General features: G+C 44.5%; 1 protein-coding gene across 3 annotated transcripts in view; it reads right to left on the bottom strand.

The window, feature by feature from the left end:
- Positions 1–18,459, bottom strand: part of ATAD2B (ATPase family AAA domain containing 2B) — a 62,246-nt gene that overhangs the window by 9,927 nt on the left and 33,860 nt on the right. For 2 of the 3 annotated variants that reach the window (XM_072143636.1, XM_072143635.1), the window contains exons 12-23: positions 18,108–18,282; positions 17,565–17,653; positions 16,579–16,738; positions 16,396–16,486; positions 14,887–15,198; positions 13,883–14,012; positions 13,155–13,341; positions 11,439–11,624; positions 9,836–9,971; positions 7,981–8,177; positions 4,944–5,103; positions 3,796–3,918 (exon numbers count right to left, since the gene is read on the bottom strand). In XM_072143636.1, coding sequence (XP_071999737.1) covers positions 3,796–3,918; positions 4,944–5,103; positions 7,981–8,177; positions 9,836–9,971; positions 11,439–11,624; positions 13,155–13,341; positions 13,883–14,012; positions 14,887–15,198; positions 16,396–16,486; positions 16,579–16,738; positions 17,565–17,653; positions 18,108–18,282 — 1,946 coding nt within the window. The remainder of the gene's footprint in view (positions 1–3,795; positions 3,919–4,943; positions 5,104–7,980; positions 8,178–9,835; positions 9,972–11,438; positions 11,625–13,154; positions 13,342–13,882; positions 14,013–14,886; positions 15,199–16,395; positions 16,487–16,578; positions 16,739–17,564; positions 17,654–18,107; positions 18,283–18,459) is intronic. The other variant, XM_072143637.1, reaches the window with a different exon arrangement.

Below are 18,459 nucleotides of genomic sequence, written 5' to 3'. Positions count from 1 at the left end.
GGATGTGTCGGCTCTCCTCCTCCTGTGTGGTGTAGTATATAGAGGATGTGTCTGCTCTCCTCCTCCTGTGTGGTGTAGTATATAGAGGATGTGTCGGCTCTCCTCCTCCTGTGTGGTGTAATATATAGAGGATGTGTCGGCTCTCCTCCTCCTGTGTGGTGTAATATATAGAGGATGTGTCGGCTCTCCTCCTGTGTGGTGTATTATATAGAGGATGTGTGGGCTCTCCTCCTGTGTGGTGTATTATATAGAGGATGTGTGGGCTCTCCTCCTCCTGTGTGGTGTAGTATATAGAGCATGTGTCGGCTCTCCTCCTCCTGTGTGGTGTAGTATATAGAGGATGTGTCTGCTCTCCTCCTCCTGTGTGGTGTAGTATATAGAGGATGTGTCGGCTCTCCTCCTCCTGTGTGGTGTAATATATAGAGGATGTGTCGGCTCTCCTCCTCCTGTGTGGTGTATTATATAGAGGATGTGTGGGCTCTCCTCCTGTGTGGTGTATTATATAGAGGATGTGTGGGCTCTCCTCCTCCTGTGTGGTGTAGTATATAGAGCATGTGTCGGCTCTCCTCCTGTGTGGTGTATTATATAGAGGATGTGTGGGCTCCCCTCCTCCGGTGTGGTGTAGTATATAGAGGATGTGTCTGCTCTCCTCCTCCTGTGTGGTGTAATATATAGAGGATGTGTCGGCTCTCCTCCTGTGTGGTGTAGTATATAGAGGATGTGTCGGCTCTCCTCCTCCTGTGTGGTGTAGTATATAGAGGATGTGTGGGCTCTCCTCCTCCTGTGTGGTGTAGTATATAGAGCATGTGTCGGCTCTCCTCCTGTGTGGTGTATTATATAGAGGATGTGTGGGCTCCCCTCCTCCGGTGTGGTGTAGTATATAGAGGATGTGTCTGCTCTCCTCCTCCTGTGTGGTGTAGTATATAGAGGATGTGTCTGCTCTCCTCCTCCTGTGTGATGTAGTGTATAGAGGATGTGTCACCTCTCCTCCTCCTGTGTGGTGTAGTATATAGAGGATGTGTCACCTCTCCTCCTCCTGTGTGGTGTAGTATATAGAGGATGTGTCTGCTCTCCTCCTCCTGTGTGGTGTAGTATATAGAGGATGTGTCGGCTCTCCTCCTGTGTGGTGTATTATATAGAGGATGTGTGGGCTCTCCTCCTGTGTGGTGTATTATATAGAGGATGTGTGGGCTCTCCTCCTCCTGTGTGGTGTAGTATATAGAGCATGTGTCGGCTCTCCTCCTCCTGTGTGGTGTAGTATATAGAGGATGTGTCTGCTCTCCTCCTCCTGTGTGGTGTAGTATATAGAGGATGTGTCGGCTCTCCTCCTCCTGTGTGGTGTAATATATAGAGGATGTGTCGGCTCTCCTCCTCCTGTGTGGTGTATTATATAGAGGATGTGTGGGCTCTCCTCCTGTGTGGTGTATTATATAGAGGATGTGTGGGCTCTCCTCCTCCTGTGTGGTGTAGTATATAGAGCATGTGTCGGCTCTCCTCCTGTGTGGTGTATTATATAGAGGATGTGTGGGCTCCCCTCCTCCGGTGTGGTGTAGTATATAGAGGATGTGTCTGCTCTCCTCCTCCTGTGTGGTGTAGTATATAGAGGATGTGTCTGCTCTCCTCCTCCTGTGTGATGTAGTGTATAGAGGATGTGTCACCTCTCCTCCTCCTGTGTGGTGTAGTATATAGAGGATGTGTCACCTCTCCTCCTCCTGTGTGGTGTAGTATATAGAGGATGTGTCTGCTCTCCTCCTCCTGTGTGGTGTAGTATATAGAGGATGTGTCGGCTCTCCTCCTGTGTGGTGTATTATATAGAGGATGTGTGGGCTCTCCTCCTCCTGTGTGGTGTAGTATATAGAGCATGTGTCGGCTCTCCTCCTGTGTGGTGTATTATATAGAGGATGTGTGGGCTCTCCTCCTCCGGTGTGGTGTAGTATATAGAGGATGTGTCTGCTCTCCTCCTCCTGTGTGGTGTAGTGTATAGAGGATGTGTCACCTCTCCTCCTCCTGTGTGGTGTAGTATATAGAGGATGTGTGGGCTCTCCTCCTCCTGTGTGGTGTAGTATATAGAGGATGTGTCGGCTCTCCTCCTCCTCCTGTGTGGTGTAGTATATAGAGGATGTGTCTGCTCTCCTCCTCCTGTGTGGTGTAGTGTATAGAGGATGTGTCACCTCTCCTCCTCCTGTGTGGTGTAGTATATAGAGGATGTGTGGGCTCTCCTCCTCCTGTGTGGTGTAGTATAGAGAGGATGTGTCGGCTCTCCTCCTCCTCCTGTGTGGTGTAGTATATAGAGGATGTGTCGGCTCTCCTCCTGTGTGGTGTAGTATATAGAGGATGTGTCGGCTCTCCTCCTCCTGTGTGGTGTAGTATATAGAGGATGTGTGGGCTCTCCTCCTCCTGTGTGGTGTAGTATATAGAGGATGTGTCTGCTCTCCTCCTCCTGTGTGGTGTAGTATATAGAGGATGTGTCTGCTCTCCTCCTCCTGTGTGGTGTAGTATATAGAGGATGTGTCGGCTCTCCTCCTCCTGTGTGGTGTAGTATATAGAGGATGTGTCGGCTCTTCTCCTCCTGTGTGGTGTAATATATAGAGGATGTGTCGGCTCTCCTCCTCCTGTGTGGTGGAGTATATAGAGGATGTGTCGGCTCTCCTCCTCCTGTGTGGTGGAGTATATAGAGTTGGTGTCTGCTCTCCTCCTCCTCCTGTGCGGTGGAGTATATAGAGGATGTGTCGGCTCTCCTCCTCCTGTGTGGTGTAGTTTATAGAGGATGTGTCACCTCTCCTCCTCCTGTGTGGTGTAGTATATAGAGGATGTGTGGGCTCTCCTCCTCCTGTGTGGTGTAGTATATAGAGGATGTGTGGGCTCTCCTCCTCCTGTGTGGTGTAGTATATAGAGGATGTGTGGGCTCTCCTCCTCCTGTGTGGTGTAGTATATAGAGGATGTGTCGGCTCTCCTCCTCCTGTGTGGTGTAGTATATAGAGGATGTGTTGTCTCCCCTCCTCCTGTGTGGTGTAGTATATGGAGGATGTGTCGGCTCTCCTCCTCCTGTGTGGTGTAGTATATAGAGGATGTGTCAGCTCTCCTCCTCCTATGTGGTGTAGTATATAGAGGATGTGTGGGCTCTCCTCCTGTGTGGTGTAGTGTATAGAGGATGTGTCACCTCTCCTCCTCCTGTGTGGTGTAGTATATAGAGGATGTGTCGGCTCTCCTCCTCCTGTGTGGTGTAGTATATAGAGGATGTGTGGGCTCTCCTCCTCCTGTGTGGTGTAGTATATAGAGGATGTGTGGGCTCTCCTCCTCCTATGTGGTGTAGTATATAGAGGATGTGTCGGCTCTCCTCCTCCTGTGTGGTGTAGTATATAGAGGATGTGTCGGCTCTCCTCCTCCTGTGTGGTGTAGTATATAGAGGATGTGTCGGCTCTCCTCCTCCTGTGTGGTGTAGTATATAGAGGATGTGTGGGCTCTCCTCCTCCTGTGTGGTGTAGTATATAGAGGATGTGCCGGCTCTCCTCCTCCTGTGTGGTGTAGTATATAGAGGATGTGTCTGCTCTCCTCCTCCTGTGTGGTGTAGTATATTGAGGATGTGCTATTTTACTATGCAATTGCAGTTGAGATAATGGCAGATAATCTTCGGCCTCGTTTACATGACAAAGCTGTACAGCCTAGAGGGAGACGTGCAGACTGTCTGTATAATTTGGAGGTTAATCTGCACTCACTTTACCGTTGTTTGTGCTGAGTTTTAATTGAAAACCCACCAGGCATAAATGAAAGTTAGGAGAAGGGATTACAACATACCTCGCTTGGTTCGAGCTTCTTTAATCTCTTCGCACAGTTTGTTGAACTCCGGATCCAGTTCGGCAGCGATGATGGCGTGCGCGGTGTCTTTCAGGTTGCAGGCGCGGTGTCTGATGATTTTGTCTGTGCAGGAGAGATGGCAGTGAGTAAATTTCTCTACAGAGAAAGAGCAGAGATCCCCATTGAACCTGTCACAAGACTTTACACCATTAAACCAGCAGCTCACGTAGGGCATGAAATGGGTTTTGTAAGAGTCTCACCCATTTAATCACAGAAAATTTTAAGTCATGTAAGAATGAGCAGAGAAGAGTCATATTTTACTGGAGACGAGTCACGTTTAGAAGCTGCAGTGCGAGTGTCACTATTGTCTGGTTTGTCATATTAAAAATAAGAATCTCATATTTTGGATTCTATCAAGTTTGGGGTTCTGTGATCTTCAGAACCGGAGTTACAGAGCGTTAAATAACTAGAACTGGATTTTTATCAGCTCGCATTTCTAACTTTGTCCAACTCCTTTTATCTCCAGTTCTGTAGCTCTCAAAAACCACAAACCTCATCTAATCTCAAAGAGGAAATTCCTATCTTTACTATTAGACCAGCAGTATATTTCTACGGAACTCAAGCATCTGAATTGACCCTCCCCCTACTGCCTCCAAACTTGACTCTTCCAAGCAAAATATGACTCTTCTCTGCTTCTTTGTATAGGACTTTGGAGGAAATAGAGTAAAATCTGGTTACAGCTTCCCAGAAATGGGCACCAAATGCAACAATGTACAAAACATAGTGAGGATTTTTGCCGCTTGTAAGAATTACACTGTACATTGCGAACAGATATTGCAGCAGACACAAGGGTAGAACATAAGTTTATGGATCTCCAGGCAGAGTTTTATCTCATCCACTCGGCACCTCAGAAAAATCAATAATATTAAAAAAAATAGTCAATAGAATTTTTTTTTTAACAAACTATTTTTATCCATTGGCAAACATGGCAGCTGTCTTGCTCACGATTTCCCCCCTGACTGGCAGAATGGAGTAATCATGAGCCGCTCTCAGACACGTCTCTCTCCTCCGGCAGAAAGAGGCTTAAAAATCAATATCTCCCGGAGAGGGAGACGAACCATAATCGCCGCAGCCGGTTTTTTTCCTACCTCCCGGTTCTTTATCAGGATTGTATTCCAGGGCGTTGCTGCAGATCAGGTCGACGTCTCTCAGGAAGTCGCGCACGGTCATGTAGTGGTGCTTGTCAATTTTGGTCATTATGGTGGAGAGGTCCATGGGTTCTCTAATGACTTCAAGGTAATCGGAAACCTACGGGATACCAACGGCAGCGGTCAGCCCGACCCCTGAGCACCAGGTGTTAACCCTTGAGAGATATCATTTCATGCACAACCTCAGATGGGCACACAGCTATAGCACGCTTATTGTATGAGTGCGGAATATAAAATTGCATGCAGCAAAAATTGACATAAAATGAATGTACAGTACAAGAAGCAGATGAGGCCTTGTACTAATGCTATCCCATGAGCAGCCCACAAGTATCAAGACAACACTCACCGCACAGAAGAACCCCCGGCTGACCCCAAGGCATAGGAGGTAACCAGATCACCCCCAGGACAGGCAAGCACCCTACCGTGAACGAGGCAAATGTAATGACTGCACTATGGATTAAAGTGGCTTTATCACTATGTACACAGGGTACAAGGTTTTTAAATCGATGGAGGTCCAACTGCAGGTGATCATGAGAAAGGTGGCCTGCAAAAACCCAGGGAGAGGAACCAAGAATTGACTTGCCGTACAGAGCTGTGTACGCAAGAGTGTCATTGTAGCAGAGCTGTGTGCGCAAGAGTGTCACTGTAGCAGAGCTGTGTGCATAAGAGTGTCACTGTAGCAGAGCTGTGTGCATAAGAGTATGAACTAGCTGTGTGTGTGACCACCAGGGATAGGAGGTAAATCATATCACCGCCATGACAGCATTATTGGAAATGGGGCACCACAGATGATAGGAATAAGGAAAACCCAATGATTACACTATGGAGACAGGTTACTGATCGGAAGTCCTATGGCAGTGATGGCTAACCTATGGCACTGGTGCCAGAGGTGGCACTCAGAGCCCTTTCTGTGGGCACTCAGGCCATCACCAGGCAGGACTCCAGGTATCTTCCTGCAGTCCCAGACAGCCCAGGACTTGCTGTGCACAGAGCTATTTTAAAATTACAGCTCTACCTGGGACTATTTTCTGCTTTATTGGTGTCCTCAGGGGCTGGTATCAATGAAAACTGTGACAGAGAAGCGAGTATAAATCACAAATTACATTTCTGTGTTGGCACTTTGCGATAAATAAGCGGGTATTTGTTGTAGTTTGGGCACTCGGCCTCTAAAAGGTTTGCCATCACTGTCCTATGGTATCGAATCTTAGTATTAGTATCATAGTACTGAATGGAGCATCAGGACATAATGTCCTGCTGATTCATTCATCAGTGAGAACGGGACCCCCATTTTCCACATTACTGGGGGTACCGTTCTTATGATCGGTGGGGACCCAGCAGTCAGACCCACCTCAATCACCTAGGGGTTAACTCTTAAACTTGGTACAACCCCTATGACTCCTATCATAGGAATAAAAGTGATAAGTTTTCTGGACAAGAAAATTCCTTTCAAGATCTCAAAGCCCATGTTGAATACACTTTAAATATGGAGGCTTTAGATCATTTCTGGGTAATTTACAGGGGATAGGATCATCGAAATATTGGATCAAAGTGATCCATAGACTTCCTTTGGTTGTGTTTTATCCCTCAAGAATAAAGGGATCAGGCAGACTGATCAGATGGATAGTCAGGATAACCCCATACAGAAAAGACTAATATATATATATATATATATATATATATATATATATATCCCCCATGCACCTCTGATATAAGCCGGATACTTGACCCTGCCCGTCCTTGGAGTCAGCCGGTGGCCCTGGCTTGCACGGACATGCACAGAAGCGGACTTTATAGTCGACAAATAATTCCTTCTCTCACTGCTTTGATCTTAACATAGATAATTTATCTTAAAAATTTTGATGAATTTCACTGAGGAACGGTTTTGCACATGAGCCGTAACTCAAATTTTCTTTGCCGCTGGTTAACACAATAAAAAAAACACAAAAAAACTCAACAGATAATTAAGTCTCCGCATGAAAACAATGACCGGGTGACGCCCAAGTCACCCAGATACTAAAGAGCCGGATATAGTTATTTGGGGATAAATTAATAATAATAATTAGTCACAGAACTTTTTTTCTTTTACAATCAAAATCCACTATTACATTAACTGTGATTAATTAACCCATCATTCAAGGCCTCTGCTTGCAGAGAGTGAATGGAAACCCCTGTCCTGCTCATACTGGTAACATGGCTCACGTGCATGTCCGCTGTCTTCCCTTAGTGACCTCTTGATGAATGGGCAGGACATCTATGACCTGTGGCAATGGCGCTCACCCGCTGACCTCAGCTTCATAAAACTAGGCCAAGGATGGGGAAAATAAAAAATTAAAAATGTATTTAAACCAATTATTTTTTATTATTTCAGAAATGAATAGAACCGGTGATAATCGTTAACTTTGTAATATACTTAGTTAACGGTAAAAAAAAAAACTCCTCCTTTCTTCTCCTGCAGTGAGCACCGATAAGGAGAGGAGGGCAAAGATTACCTCCTTACATACTTAGAAACTATTACACTTCAAAATTCAGTTCTGTAACATTTTTTCTTAAGTTTATCATCTGCACAATTCATTGATGCAATCTGGTTAAAAGTTTTGTTGCGCTTTTCCGAAAAATACCCCATTAACTTGGGTCACTGGTAGACTTTTCAGAAGCTACAAGTCAAAGAAAGGTGACCATTTCCTTGCGCAGCAGATTCTTATTTATTTAGATTACGGGGAGGATAAAGGAAGGATCCCGCCACCTCCCTGGACACTAGGACAGGAGACTTAATACGAGTTGAGTTTGTCATCTGTACAAGATTGTGTTTTTATTATTGCGAATAACCAGAGACCTCCAAACCCAATATAGAAGAAAGCCATGATTTCTAGGAGATTGAGCGGTCACTCCACTGACGCAAGAGGGCGACCACAACCAAATGTTTTGAGCTAAAACTAATACAATCCGCTTCATTTTTTGTGCATTTTGGAAACAAGACCTCTTCAATATCCACCGGTTTGCTGAAGATGTTAAAGCGCTTATCGGTGGCCAGTCGCTTGGTGACGTCCCTGAGGAAGAGTCTAAGTTCCCTCAACGTGTTCTCCTCGTTGTCTTCCATCTTTTGCTTCTCCACCTCGGAAAGCTGGCGTGGGGGTGGTGGTGGGGCAGGGGGTAGGACCTCCAGAGACTGCAATGCTGGGGAAATAAACATGGCGGTTATCAATATACAGTCCATGTGAGGACCAAGAGCAAGGGAGTGGATATACAAATTATTATAACCAACACCAAGACATCTCAAGGACTTATACAAGGAGGACAGGGCATCTTATCCAGGCTGTAAAAAAGGTTCTGGTGCAAGACTAAAGCCAAGAACAGAGACCGCAGTCACCGCCCCTAACCCCGTCCCCTCATGAATACATCAGACCGCTTTGCGAGCGGTCCGGCGATTACACTGTACCCCGCCGCAGTGTTAGATAGCGTTACCAGAGATTTGCGGTAACGCTATCCTTCTAACACTGTGGTGTTTGTTCAAGCACTAGGAGCTGCTTACATTAGTTCCGAGTGCCGAAATTATGGGTGGCAGGTCCTCTTTAAATGGCTCTACCTTCTGAAACACAGTTCTGGTGTCAGATTAAAGAGAAGAATCTCCCCTTAAATACTGCATGAGGATTGAGTTTCTAGGTGCCACAGAACTGGAATAATCAACTGTTAATCCATCCTCAATGTTAGGCTTGCTGGCTTGGCCGTAAAACAAGCACAGTTTTACCATGTATCAAGGCAAAATTTTACTAACGATCACAAGAATGGGGTCTCATAAAGCGGTATGTACTGTGCCCAAATGTTACACTCTACTAAATCCGCCATCCCTTACAGAATAGTGGGAGTGACAGGGCATAAGCTGAACAGACCACTTTATTCATTTTGGGGAATCTGGTGATCTGAGGTCCCAATGCCCCTATAATTATCAGGTAACCCATTTTTCTACCAACAGTGGGTTAACATTAAAACGGTTTTTTCCATTTACAACGGTTTGCTGACTTTTTGCGTTGTTTTTGTACTTTGTATGGGATGTGTATGGGAAATGGTTGTATTTATTAACCCATTCAAGATGCAGCCAGTTTGTAGCTTAAGGCTCAGTCCCATTTTTTGGATTCTTTATATGGTTATAACTTTTGAACACTGTTACTTATAAAAGCGATTCTGAGACTGTTTTTTATCTCACATGTTGTGCTTCATTTTAGTGGTGAACTTTGGCTGATAAGTTTTGCATTTATTTATAAAAAGGAAAAAAAAGAATTTTTGAAAAAAATTTGCCATTTTCAAAATTAAAAATCATCGTGTTTTCAGGATGTGGGTATACACACCCAATGAGCTGCGTCCATCTTGGTGAAAGTTTGTATAGCTGTCACCTGGATTAAGAACACATAGGGGCAAATTTACTAAGGGTCCGCACGGCGCATTTTCGTTGGGTTTCCCGACTATTTCCAATTTAAGTGGGGTTTTTGGCGCACGTGATCGGATTTTGGCTGACTAGCGTGCGACACAAATCGAGGGACGTGGCCGACGGACAACCCGACTGATTTGGACTAAGTGCGGAATTTACAATTCAAATTGTGTTGCAAGACAATGCACCCACATACACCAAGAAGAAGGTGAACTCCAGCGGACTTCAGCGGGGAAGCAACAGATGCTTGAAGAATCGCGCCTGACACCATCCTCGTCGGAGAACGCACCTCGGCGATCGCGACAGGACCGGGGAAGTAAATCTGCCCAATTATGCGGACAACCAATTCCAATATTCATAGGCATTAGCACTATAAAGCTTTGCACACCTCCTCACCGGTGACACTTACCAGTTTTTTTCCTTTTTGGAGGGGGCATAGCAGCCTGACTGAGGATCAAGTCTCTGAAAAAATTCACACGGTCGTCTTCACTGGGTCTGGAAATGTTAAAAACCTCTTCATACTGAGCCCTGAAAATACACTTCACCTGCAAAAGAGGAACAAGTGCAATGTGACATTAGTGTCTGCCTAGTACAAGGACAGAAGCTTCAGAGACGACACAGAGAAATGTGACATTAGTGTCTGCCTAGTACAAGGACAGAAGCTTCAGAGACGACACAGAGAAATGTGACATTAGTGTCTGCCTAGTACAAGGACAGAAGCTTCAGAGACGACAGAGATGTGACATTAGTGTCTGCCTAGTACAAGGACAGAAGCTTCAGAGACGACAGAGAGAAATGTGACATTAGTGTCTGCCTAGTACAAGACAGAAGCTTCAGAGACGACACAGAGATGTGACATTAGTGTCTGCCTAGTACAAGGACAGAAGCTTCAGAGACGACACAGAGATGTGACATTAGTGTCTGCCTAGTACAAGGACAGAAGCTTCAGAGACGACAGAGATGTGACATTAGTGTCTGCCTAGTACAAGGACAGAAGCTTCAGAGACGACAGAGAAGCTTTCAGCACCCGGCGCTGTATAACCGAGGGGGATAAAGAAAACTAAGGGAGAACTTGCTTCACTGAAGTGCTTTACCAGGAGCTGAGGACAAGTCATTATGAGCTCATTCGGTTTGGCTTCACATCGATGTTTTAGCAGCAAAAACAATTTGCAGGATTTTGGCACAATCAATGTTTTCAAACCTCTTCAAAGAGCAAAGATCCTGCACCAAACTACTTGCTTTATACGGAAAAAATGATAAATAATTGTGGAGTTGAGGGCGACACGATTTGTATTACATACACAATGAAGATTTATAGATGATTGATAAATATACCCCACAGGATCAGGTAGACGTCACACTCAAGTAATCTGTACACACAATGCAATAACCAAGCTCAACTACTAGACACCAATATAAGTGTTTCCAACTCCATACACTATTATACTCCAGAGCTGCACTCACTATTCTGCTGCTGGTGCAGTTACTGTGTACATACATGACATTACTTACCCTGTACTGATCCTGAGTTACATCCTGTATTATACCCCAGAGCTGCACTCACTATTCTGCTGCTGGTGCAGTCACTGTGTATATACATGACATTACTTATCCTGTACTGATCCTGAGTTACATCCTGTATTATACTCCAAAGCTGCACTCACTATTCTGCTGGTGCAGTCACTGTGTACATACATGACATTACTTATCCTGTACTGATCCTGAGTTACATCCTGTATTATACTCCAAAGCTGCACTCACTATTCTGCTGCTGCTGGTGCAGTCACTGTGTACATACGTGACATTACTTATCCTGTACTGATCCTGAGTTACATCCTGTATTATACTCCAGAGCTGCACTCACTATTCTGCTGCTGGTGCAGTCACTGTGTACATACATGACATTACTTATCCTGTACTGATCCTGAGTTACATTATGTATTATACCACAGAGCTTCACTCACTATTCTGATGTTTGGAGCGTGGTTACAATAACCTAGTCATGGCCTTACCTCATCCGGCAGCTCCCCGTACACAATTTCAGAGGTAGACAGTAGTAAAATAGGAGAGAACGAAGGGATATCTTGCAGGAGCGTCAGAAATGTAGCCCTCACAGTTTCACTGACAGCCTCCCACCAGTCGCCAATATGAGGCATGTAAACAACACTGGGTACAGTTCTCCGAGCTTCCCGGAATACCTAAGGAATAAAAAAAAAAAAAAAAAAAAAACACTTTACTAAGGACACTGAGCCAACACCAAGGATAAAAGGGATGTTAACTTGGTGCAACCATTTTAAGTCTTAACGCAATTTGCAAGGCCCGTTAAAGGGTCGGGCACTGACCAGTAGGTTGGATTTTTAGTGCCAAATATTTAAAAAGAGACAAGTGCCTTCCATCTTACAGAGAGTTTAGATTGCTCCCTCTAGTGGCAGCATGGTACTGCAGAATCCATGCAATTTATTTGGGATTTTAGGATCACAGCTATTACATCAGTGAGAATCTGAAACCCAGCAACTCCAGAGCAACAAGGTAGAGGGGAAAAAATACTTCTCTTTCCCCATGCAGTGGCAGTGCCAAAGTACTGCAACTCAGGTCCCACTCTAATCTGTCACTGTACTTTAAAAGGGGTTTTCCAACCATCACTAAGACCCCCACCGATCAGCAAGTTAGGCCCGATCCTGTGGACAGGGCCTAACTTTATTTGTAAGAGCACTGCTCATATTCACATATGTGGAGATTAACATACCATTCGGTAGGGGCGGTTTTAAAGATCTATAGCTACATTTTCTTTATAGTCCCCACAGTTACATCAATCCTGGCATCTGTCCATGATAATCCTCTCTCCTGCCAAATAGGAGGTGGTGGAGGTCTGCTCCGGCACCTCCTCTCTGACAGTGGAGAAGATTATCACAGTCAGGACTCATTTTCTTTCTTACCCCCACAGTTATATCCGCCCTGGCCTCTGACCATAATAATCCTCTACACTGTCAGAGAGGAGGAGCTGGAGCAGAGGTAGGTTCATGTGTTATGACAATCCTCCAACACCTTCTCTTTGGCAGTGGAGAGGATTATATTGGGCTACAGAGAAAATGTATAAAGTGCCCCTGAATCTGTGAATCAGACCCTACAGCGTGGCATGGTAATCACCATGTGTGAGGAGGTCAATGGTCTTCTTCAAGATTAGAAAACCCTCTAACTAAACATAGAAAGTGGGTCACTGGTTTATGTAACATAATGAAACCACCAGATAACACCTACACTGCCAAAGCAATGACACTGAAAAGGCAATTGTAGATTTGGAAGAGAAAAAGTAACCCAATTTTCATCTTTGTGCGTCGTCTTCACATCTGGAGCCACTAAAATAGAGAGGATTCCCTGCCAGAGAACAGGCGCAGCGTGCGGATCCACTTATAAATGGAAATATCAGCTAAACTAGAGCTGTGCGTCCGTCCTCCAACACTGCACTTTTTAGAGCGCACCAAAAATTAGTTTGGGATTTATTTATTTTTTAAAATGATATTAGTGTTATGATATATTTCACCTTTCCTATTAATTTGACATTTACTAGTTAACTAGTGAACTAGTTAAATCACTACACATACTACGCATAGTTCAGACAGGAAGATCGGGACAGTGCAAGCTGTACGAGTGATGCAAACTGGAGGCACCCCAATTGCTGGAAAGGAAGGGGTCTAACAGATTACAGCATTTTCCGGCCTTGTACTCACCTGTGCACAAGACTCCTCAGGAGTTTTAGCGCTGACTGAGTAAAGTGCTGGTAGGTCCAATCTATGCACAGAGAACTTTTCAAGAATGTGCAAGACAGCTGGGGCAAGGTGCGAGGTCTGGCCTGAGCCCGGCTCCCCACATAGAAGAAACCTGGGCCGGAAAGAGGTCGGCTGGTGACAAGCTGAACTGTAGAAACAAGAGAAGCCAGATTCAATCAAATAGCACATTAAATATGCAATTTATGGTTCAATCAAGTTACAAATGTCATTTAAATTAAATCTGACCATGCAAAACGACTCCATCAACCCTTTAAGTAATAGCAGCAAAATGACTGACAAAAATAAATTATTTACATTGTAAGACTGTAGCATAATCAAATGCACTGGAGGTGTGCCCTCACACTGCTTTGCTCTTGGGTCTCTGCATTGAACTACTCCACATACTCTCCTTCTGTAAGCTGTAACTACCTTCTAGCTGGCTGAGGAGTAGCTCATTGCAGAGGATCCAGTGCACAGCAGTGTGAGGACAGTCTTTATAGGAGTTTCTTGGAATGCATCTATAATAGGCGCCTGGTGGCTTACACATTATCAGCTCTTTCCAAGGTATTAGTGGAAACCCCACTTAAAGACCAGCCTATTGAAACATACACAGGGCAGTAACCGGGTCCCATTACCATTTCAACATAAAACGCCAGCCCCGGTGTACCCTCCCGCTCCCAGCCACTCACGTTGTAAAGTGGAGGAAGGGCTTGTGGGGAGCAGCTGGCTGTTTCTTTGGTGATCCTGAGACAGAACTCACATCAAATATGGACAATGGGTTCTCGTCCTCGCTGTCTTCAAGGAGGAGGCTTGCATCATCTGAGGGCAGGAGAACAGGTGTGTGAGAGGGAGGGACAAATTCCAATAAAATAAAAGGGAACCCACCACCCATTAAACTAATCCATCCCCTCAGGAAGTGTATGAAATGTCCTTCCTAGAATTTCCCTCTTATTAACAAAAAAAAAAAAAAAAAAAAAATACAGAATCATGTAACAATGAGCTAAGAAGAGTCACTTTGTGCCCCAGAAGAGTCAACTTTAGAGGCAGCAGAGAAAATGACACTTCACGCGTCCCTTCCGTGGGTGGGTTCTATAGCAACTAAAACCATTTTGGTGTCAAATTAAAACATAAGAAATTCATCTCATAGAACCGCGAACCCGATCTAAAAGATGATATACTCCTCTTTAATATGACACAAGCATGTTTTTTAGGTTCTTTAGAACCGAAGATGGTTCTACGTCTGAAGCGACGCTACACTTGCAGCCTCAGCTTGACTCATCTCAGGCAAAATCTGACTCTGCTCATTATCACGAGACTTTGGAGATTTATATTTATAGGTAAACTCATGAGGTTTCACATAAAAGAGGGAATTTTAAAAAGGACATTTCATCCCCGACATGAGGTGGCTGCTATGTTAACGGGGCAAATACTGCTGACAGGTTTCCTTTAAAGAGATATCCAAATGTATAAATATTCTAAATACAATCTAGAAATCCCCTTTGAGTTCTGAAGCGCTAAATATGCAAGCTATGGTGCCTTGGCCACCCCCAGTTTCACCTGAAAACCAGGCAACAGTGGGTAGGAGACTGAAAGAAAGTTTAATAATCCGTGTCCTACTACTGTGGACATGACATGAGGGGCTCCTGCTGCAGCCAGTTCCCTTACATCCCGGGTATCACAGGGTCATCATTACCGTCCTTCTTGTGTTCTCTGCTAAACTCAGCGTGAGGAAACACTTTGTGCAGGGCGCTGAGTATGTCCGAGAACGTCCTCTGGAGCAGCGGCCTTATGACGAACGTGAGAGCGTGCCCGGGGGACATCACAGCGCGCTGAGAAGCAGGCACAATGTTTTTCATTGCATGGTAGAAATCGTGGGCACCAAGGACAACTGAAGAGACGTCCAGCTGCAGCTTCTGACTGCTGGCATAGATCTGGGGGTAGCGCCGACGAAGGGCGATCAAGGCAGCCTCAGTGCAAAGTGCTTTAATGTCAGCTCCACAGTAGCCTGAGGAGGAGGAGAAGAAAGATCAGTCCGCAACCAATAGCAAGTAAATTCATCAAGTTAAACATTTCTGATTTGTATCTAAAGTTCTTGGGCAGATCCTATGTGTCTCCATGGTTACAGACTACAAACAAACCCTGTGTCCTCAGACCCTTCGGTCATACTTACCTCCGCTAATTACAATTGAAAGGGTCCATTACTGAGGAATGAGACTACACACTTTATTTGTAGTCTGTTGCCATTGAGACTTTTGCAGGTATAAGTTAAAGGGACACTCCAGTCCTCGAATAATACATGGTGCAGGGACTACTGTGGAACAGTTAACCACAGAGAGCCAAGAGCACAGCAGGGTGAGGACGTGCAGTTTTGCATGGTAAAAATCTGATGTTAGTTTGAATTCGGTTTACTTTTTCATGCAAATGAGACAAGTTACATTTCCAGTGGTAGGGACCCCTAACGAAAACTATATCTGAACCCAGTTAAGGCCATAACTTAGGCCAGAAAGTGGTCCAGAGATATTTAATAAAATATTCTCAGTTAGATCTTTAAAAACTTTTTTTTAAAAAGTTATTTTCCTAATATGAAGTCTCATGCAGTAATGTAAAAATCACATGTGAACTCTGCATGGAGAGCATCTGCCAAATAATTCTGGATTTTGGATAATTGTTTGGTACACTAAATCCCTTATTAATAATAAGAAAAATGGAGTGGTGGGTGGCCGCCTCGGAGATATTAGAATGGCACGGGTACAAGACAGACCATAAACCTCTGCCCTGCGTCTGGCCAGAAATAGTTAGACAATGTGCCAAGGACTTGAAGGGGTCGGCCACTTTTCCTCATGTTTTTTTTTGTAGTGTGTGTGTAAGTGTATGGGGGAAGGGGGGGGGGGCAGGATATTAGGCAATTTACCAACATCTATTAAAAGTTATTAAAAGTGAAGCGTCAAGTCTTTTACCTTTTTTCCTATCCATATAATGGCCGAAGATTGAGGGTCATTGATAAATTTCTTACACAGTACAAAAAACATGTGGCAAAGTGGCCAACCCCGAATCATGGACAGTTTCATAACACGGTCTCAGACACTACAAAGATAAAGCTTCATGGGCCAAATCCATTGTGTACGTCGCTCTTACCAGACAACGTGAGCGGCGCTAGAATGAGATCCTACCTCCTACATTTGGCACAATTCACACAACTCACCAACACATTTTTCTGCTAGTTCCTCAAGGAACGCATCAGACAATTTGGGATTCCAGTCCCTGGTGTGAATCTGTAAAATGTGCTTTCTTGCCTGAAAAAAAAAAAAAAGCAACATCCGTAATTATTACACCGCACCTTAAATACAATATTCATTCACTCCCCCCGTCCTCCTCGCAGACTCACCTTCTGATCAGGTAAACTGAAAAGAAATTCCCTGTCGAATCGACCAGGTCTCCTGAGTGCTGGATCTATAGAGTCAAGTCTGTTTGTAGCACCAATAACTATTATCTCGCCGCGATTGTCCAACCCGTCCATGAGTGCAAGCAGGGTAGACACAATAGAACTGGAAAGAGAAACCCACGTGGATGTCACATACTCTGATGTACAGCGCTAGGAGTAGTCCTGTCTCTATAGGGGCTAGGTAGAGACCCCGATTAGTAGACAGGAACGTACTGGAGTACAGAGAACCATAGTGTAGTATGCAGTGTCTGGGTATAGGACAGAACCTTTTAAAAGTGAATTTGTCATCACTTTGGACCATAACAAGCTGCAGATAGTGTTACTGATTATCCCTAGGGTTCTGTATAACCAAACCTTTGTGTGAAGGCCTGTGAAAAGTGAACTTTTAATCCAGGTTTGCAGCTCCTGTAAGTGCTCTAGGTGGGTCATTCAGCCTAAAGAGCTTTCTGCTCTTTGCAGTGAACTGGCCTATGGAGCGGCAATGCACAGAGAGCAGATAGCTCTTCAGGCTGATAAACCAACACAGACATCTTGCTAGAGCTGCATAGCTGTATTAAAACTCAACTTTTTTTTTTTACAGTCCAGCTGCTACTAATGCACACAATGGTATCATTTCACAGATATCCAGGGCCAACAGTGAAAACACATAATGCAGCTTCATATGATCAAAACTGCTGACAGATTCACTTTAAAAGCAAAACTGCACCAACAAAATTAAATGCAACACTTCCCTCTTGATACGATACTATATGTATCACCGCAAGAGGATAGGGCATTACCTCCTAAACACCATCAACACTCTTCTCTCTATGATGTCTATTGGATAACAAGACAAAATCCACGCAGGAATACTGTAGAGATGGCCCGTCAAGAGACTGGTTACATATTCACACAACCTACTGCAGAAGACAGAACGTGCTAGAACTTACCTGTGTATCTGATCCTGTCTACTGGAGCGTACCGGAGCCAGACCATCGATTTCATCAAAGAAAATGATGGATGGCCTCATCACATATGCCTGGAAATGCAAACAGAGGTCAATGACAATAGCTGAAGGTAGAACTATGGATAACGTGAATACAATGCGATATTGACCTCCTGGAGCAAACCGGTGACTGGACTGCACTACTGCATCTTACCCGATACAAAAAAAAAAAAAAAAAAAGACACTGGGGTAGATTTATCAAGCTGTCTAAAAGTCAGAATAGTCTTAGTTGCATGTCAACCAATTACATGATATTACATGAATATTTTAAAAGGGAGCTGTGATTGGTTGCTATGGGCAACTAAGAATATTCTGACTTTTAGACTGCTGCCCCTCTGTATTGCAATGGACACTTGCAGTGTATCCCCTATCCATCCTGTAAATAGGGGTGAACTTTACAATTGGGGATGACTCCCCATTTGACGCTGTAAATTGACCCATTTTGAAAACCAAAAAAAAAAATAAATAAATTGGGTCGTTCACTCACCTGATCAAATAGGAGGCGCAGCTGACGCTCAGACTCGCCCACCCACTTACTGAGGCAGTCGGCCCCTTTCCGCATGAAGAAAGACACCTTCCGGTCGCCTTGGCTGCACTCGTTGGCGAGGGCTCGGGCAACTAACGTCTTCCCTGTTCCTGGGGGGCCGTAAAATAAACACCCTCTGTAAAGAGAAGCAGAGGAGGGGGGTCAATATATTTTACCGAAGCCACCAAATGCTGAAAATATCATACGCCGAGTAACCTGATTGTATTACAATAGTTTAGTAAAAGCGCTGCTGTTGGAGATGGTTTTATCCTCTTTGCTGAGCCTGTTCTTCATCCATTTTTATGACATTTCA

This window comes from Engystomops pustulosus, chromosome 3 (genome assembly GCF_040894005.1).
Source record: "Engystomops pustulosus chromosome 3, aEngPut4.maternal, whole genome shotgun sequence".
Taxonomy (NCBI): domain Eukaryota; kingdom Metazoa; phylum Chordata; class Amphibia; order Anura; family Leptodactylidae; genus Engystomops; species Engystomops pustulosus.
Note: the sequence above shows the minus strand (reverse complement) of the source record. Positions and strands in the feature narration are given on the sequence as shown.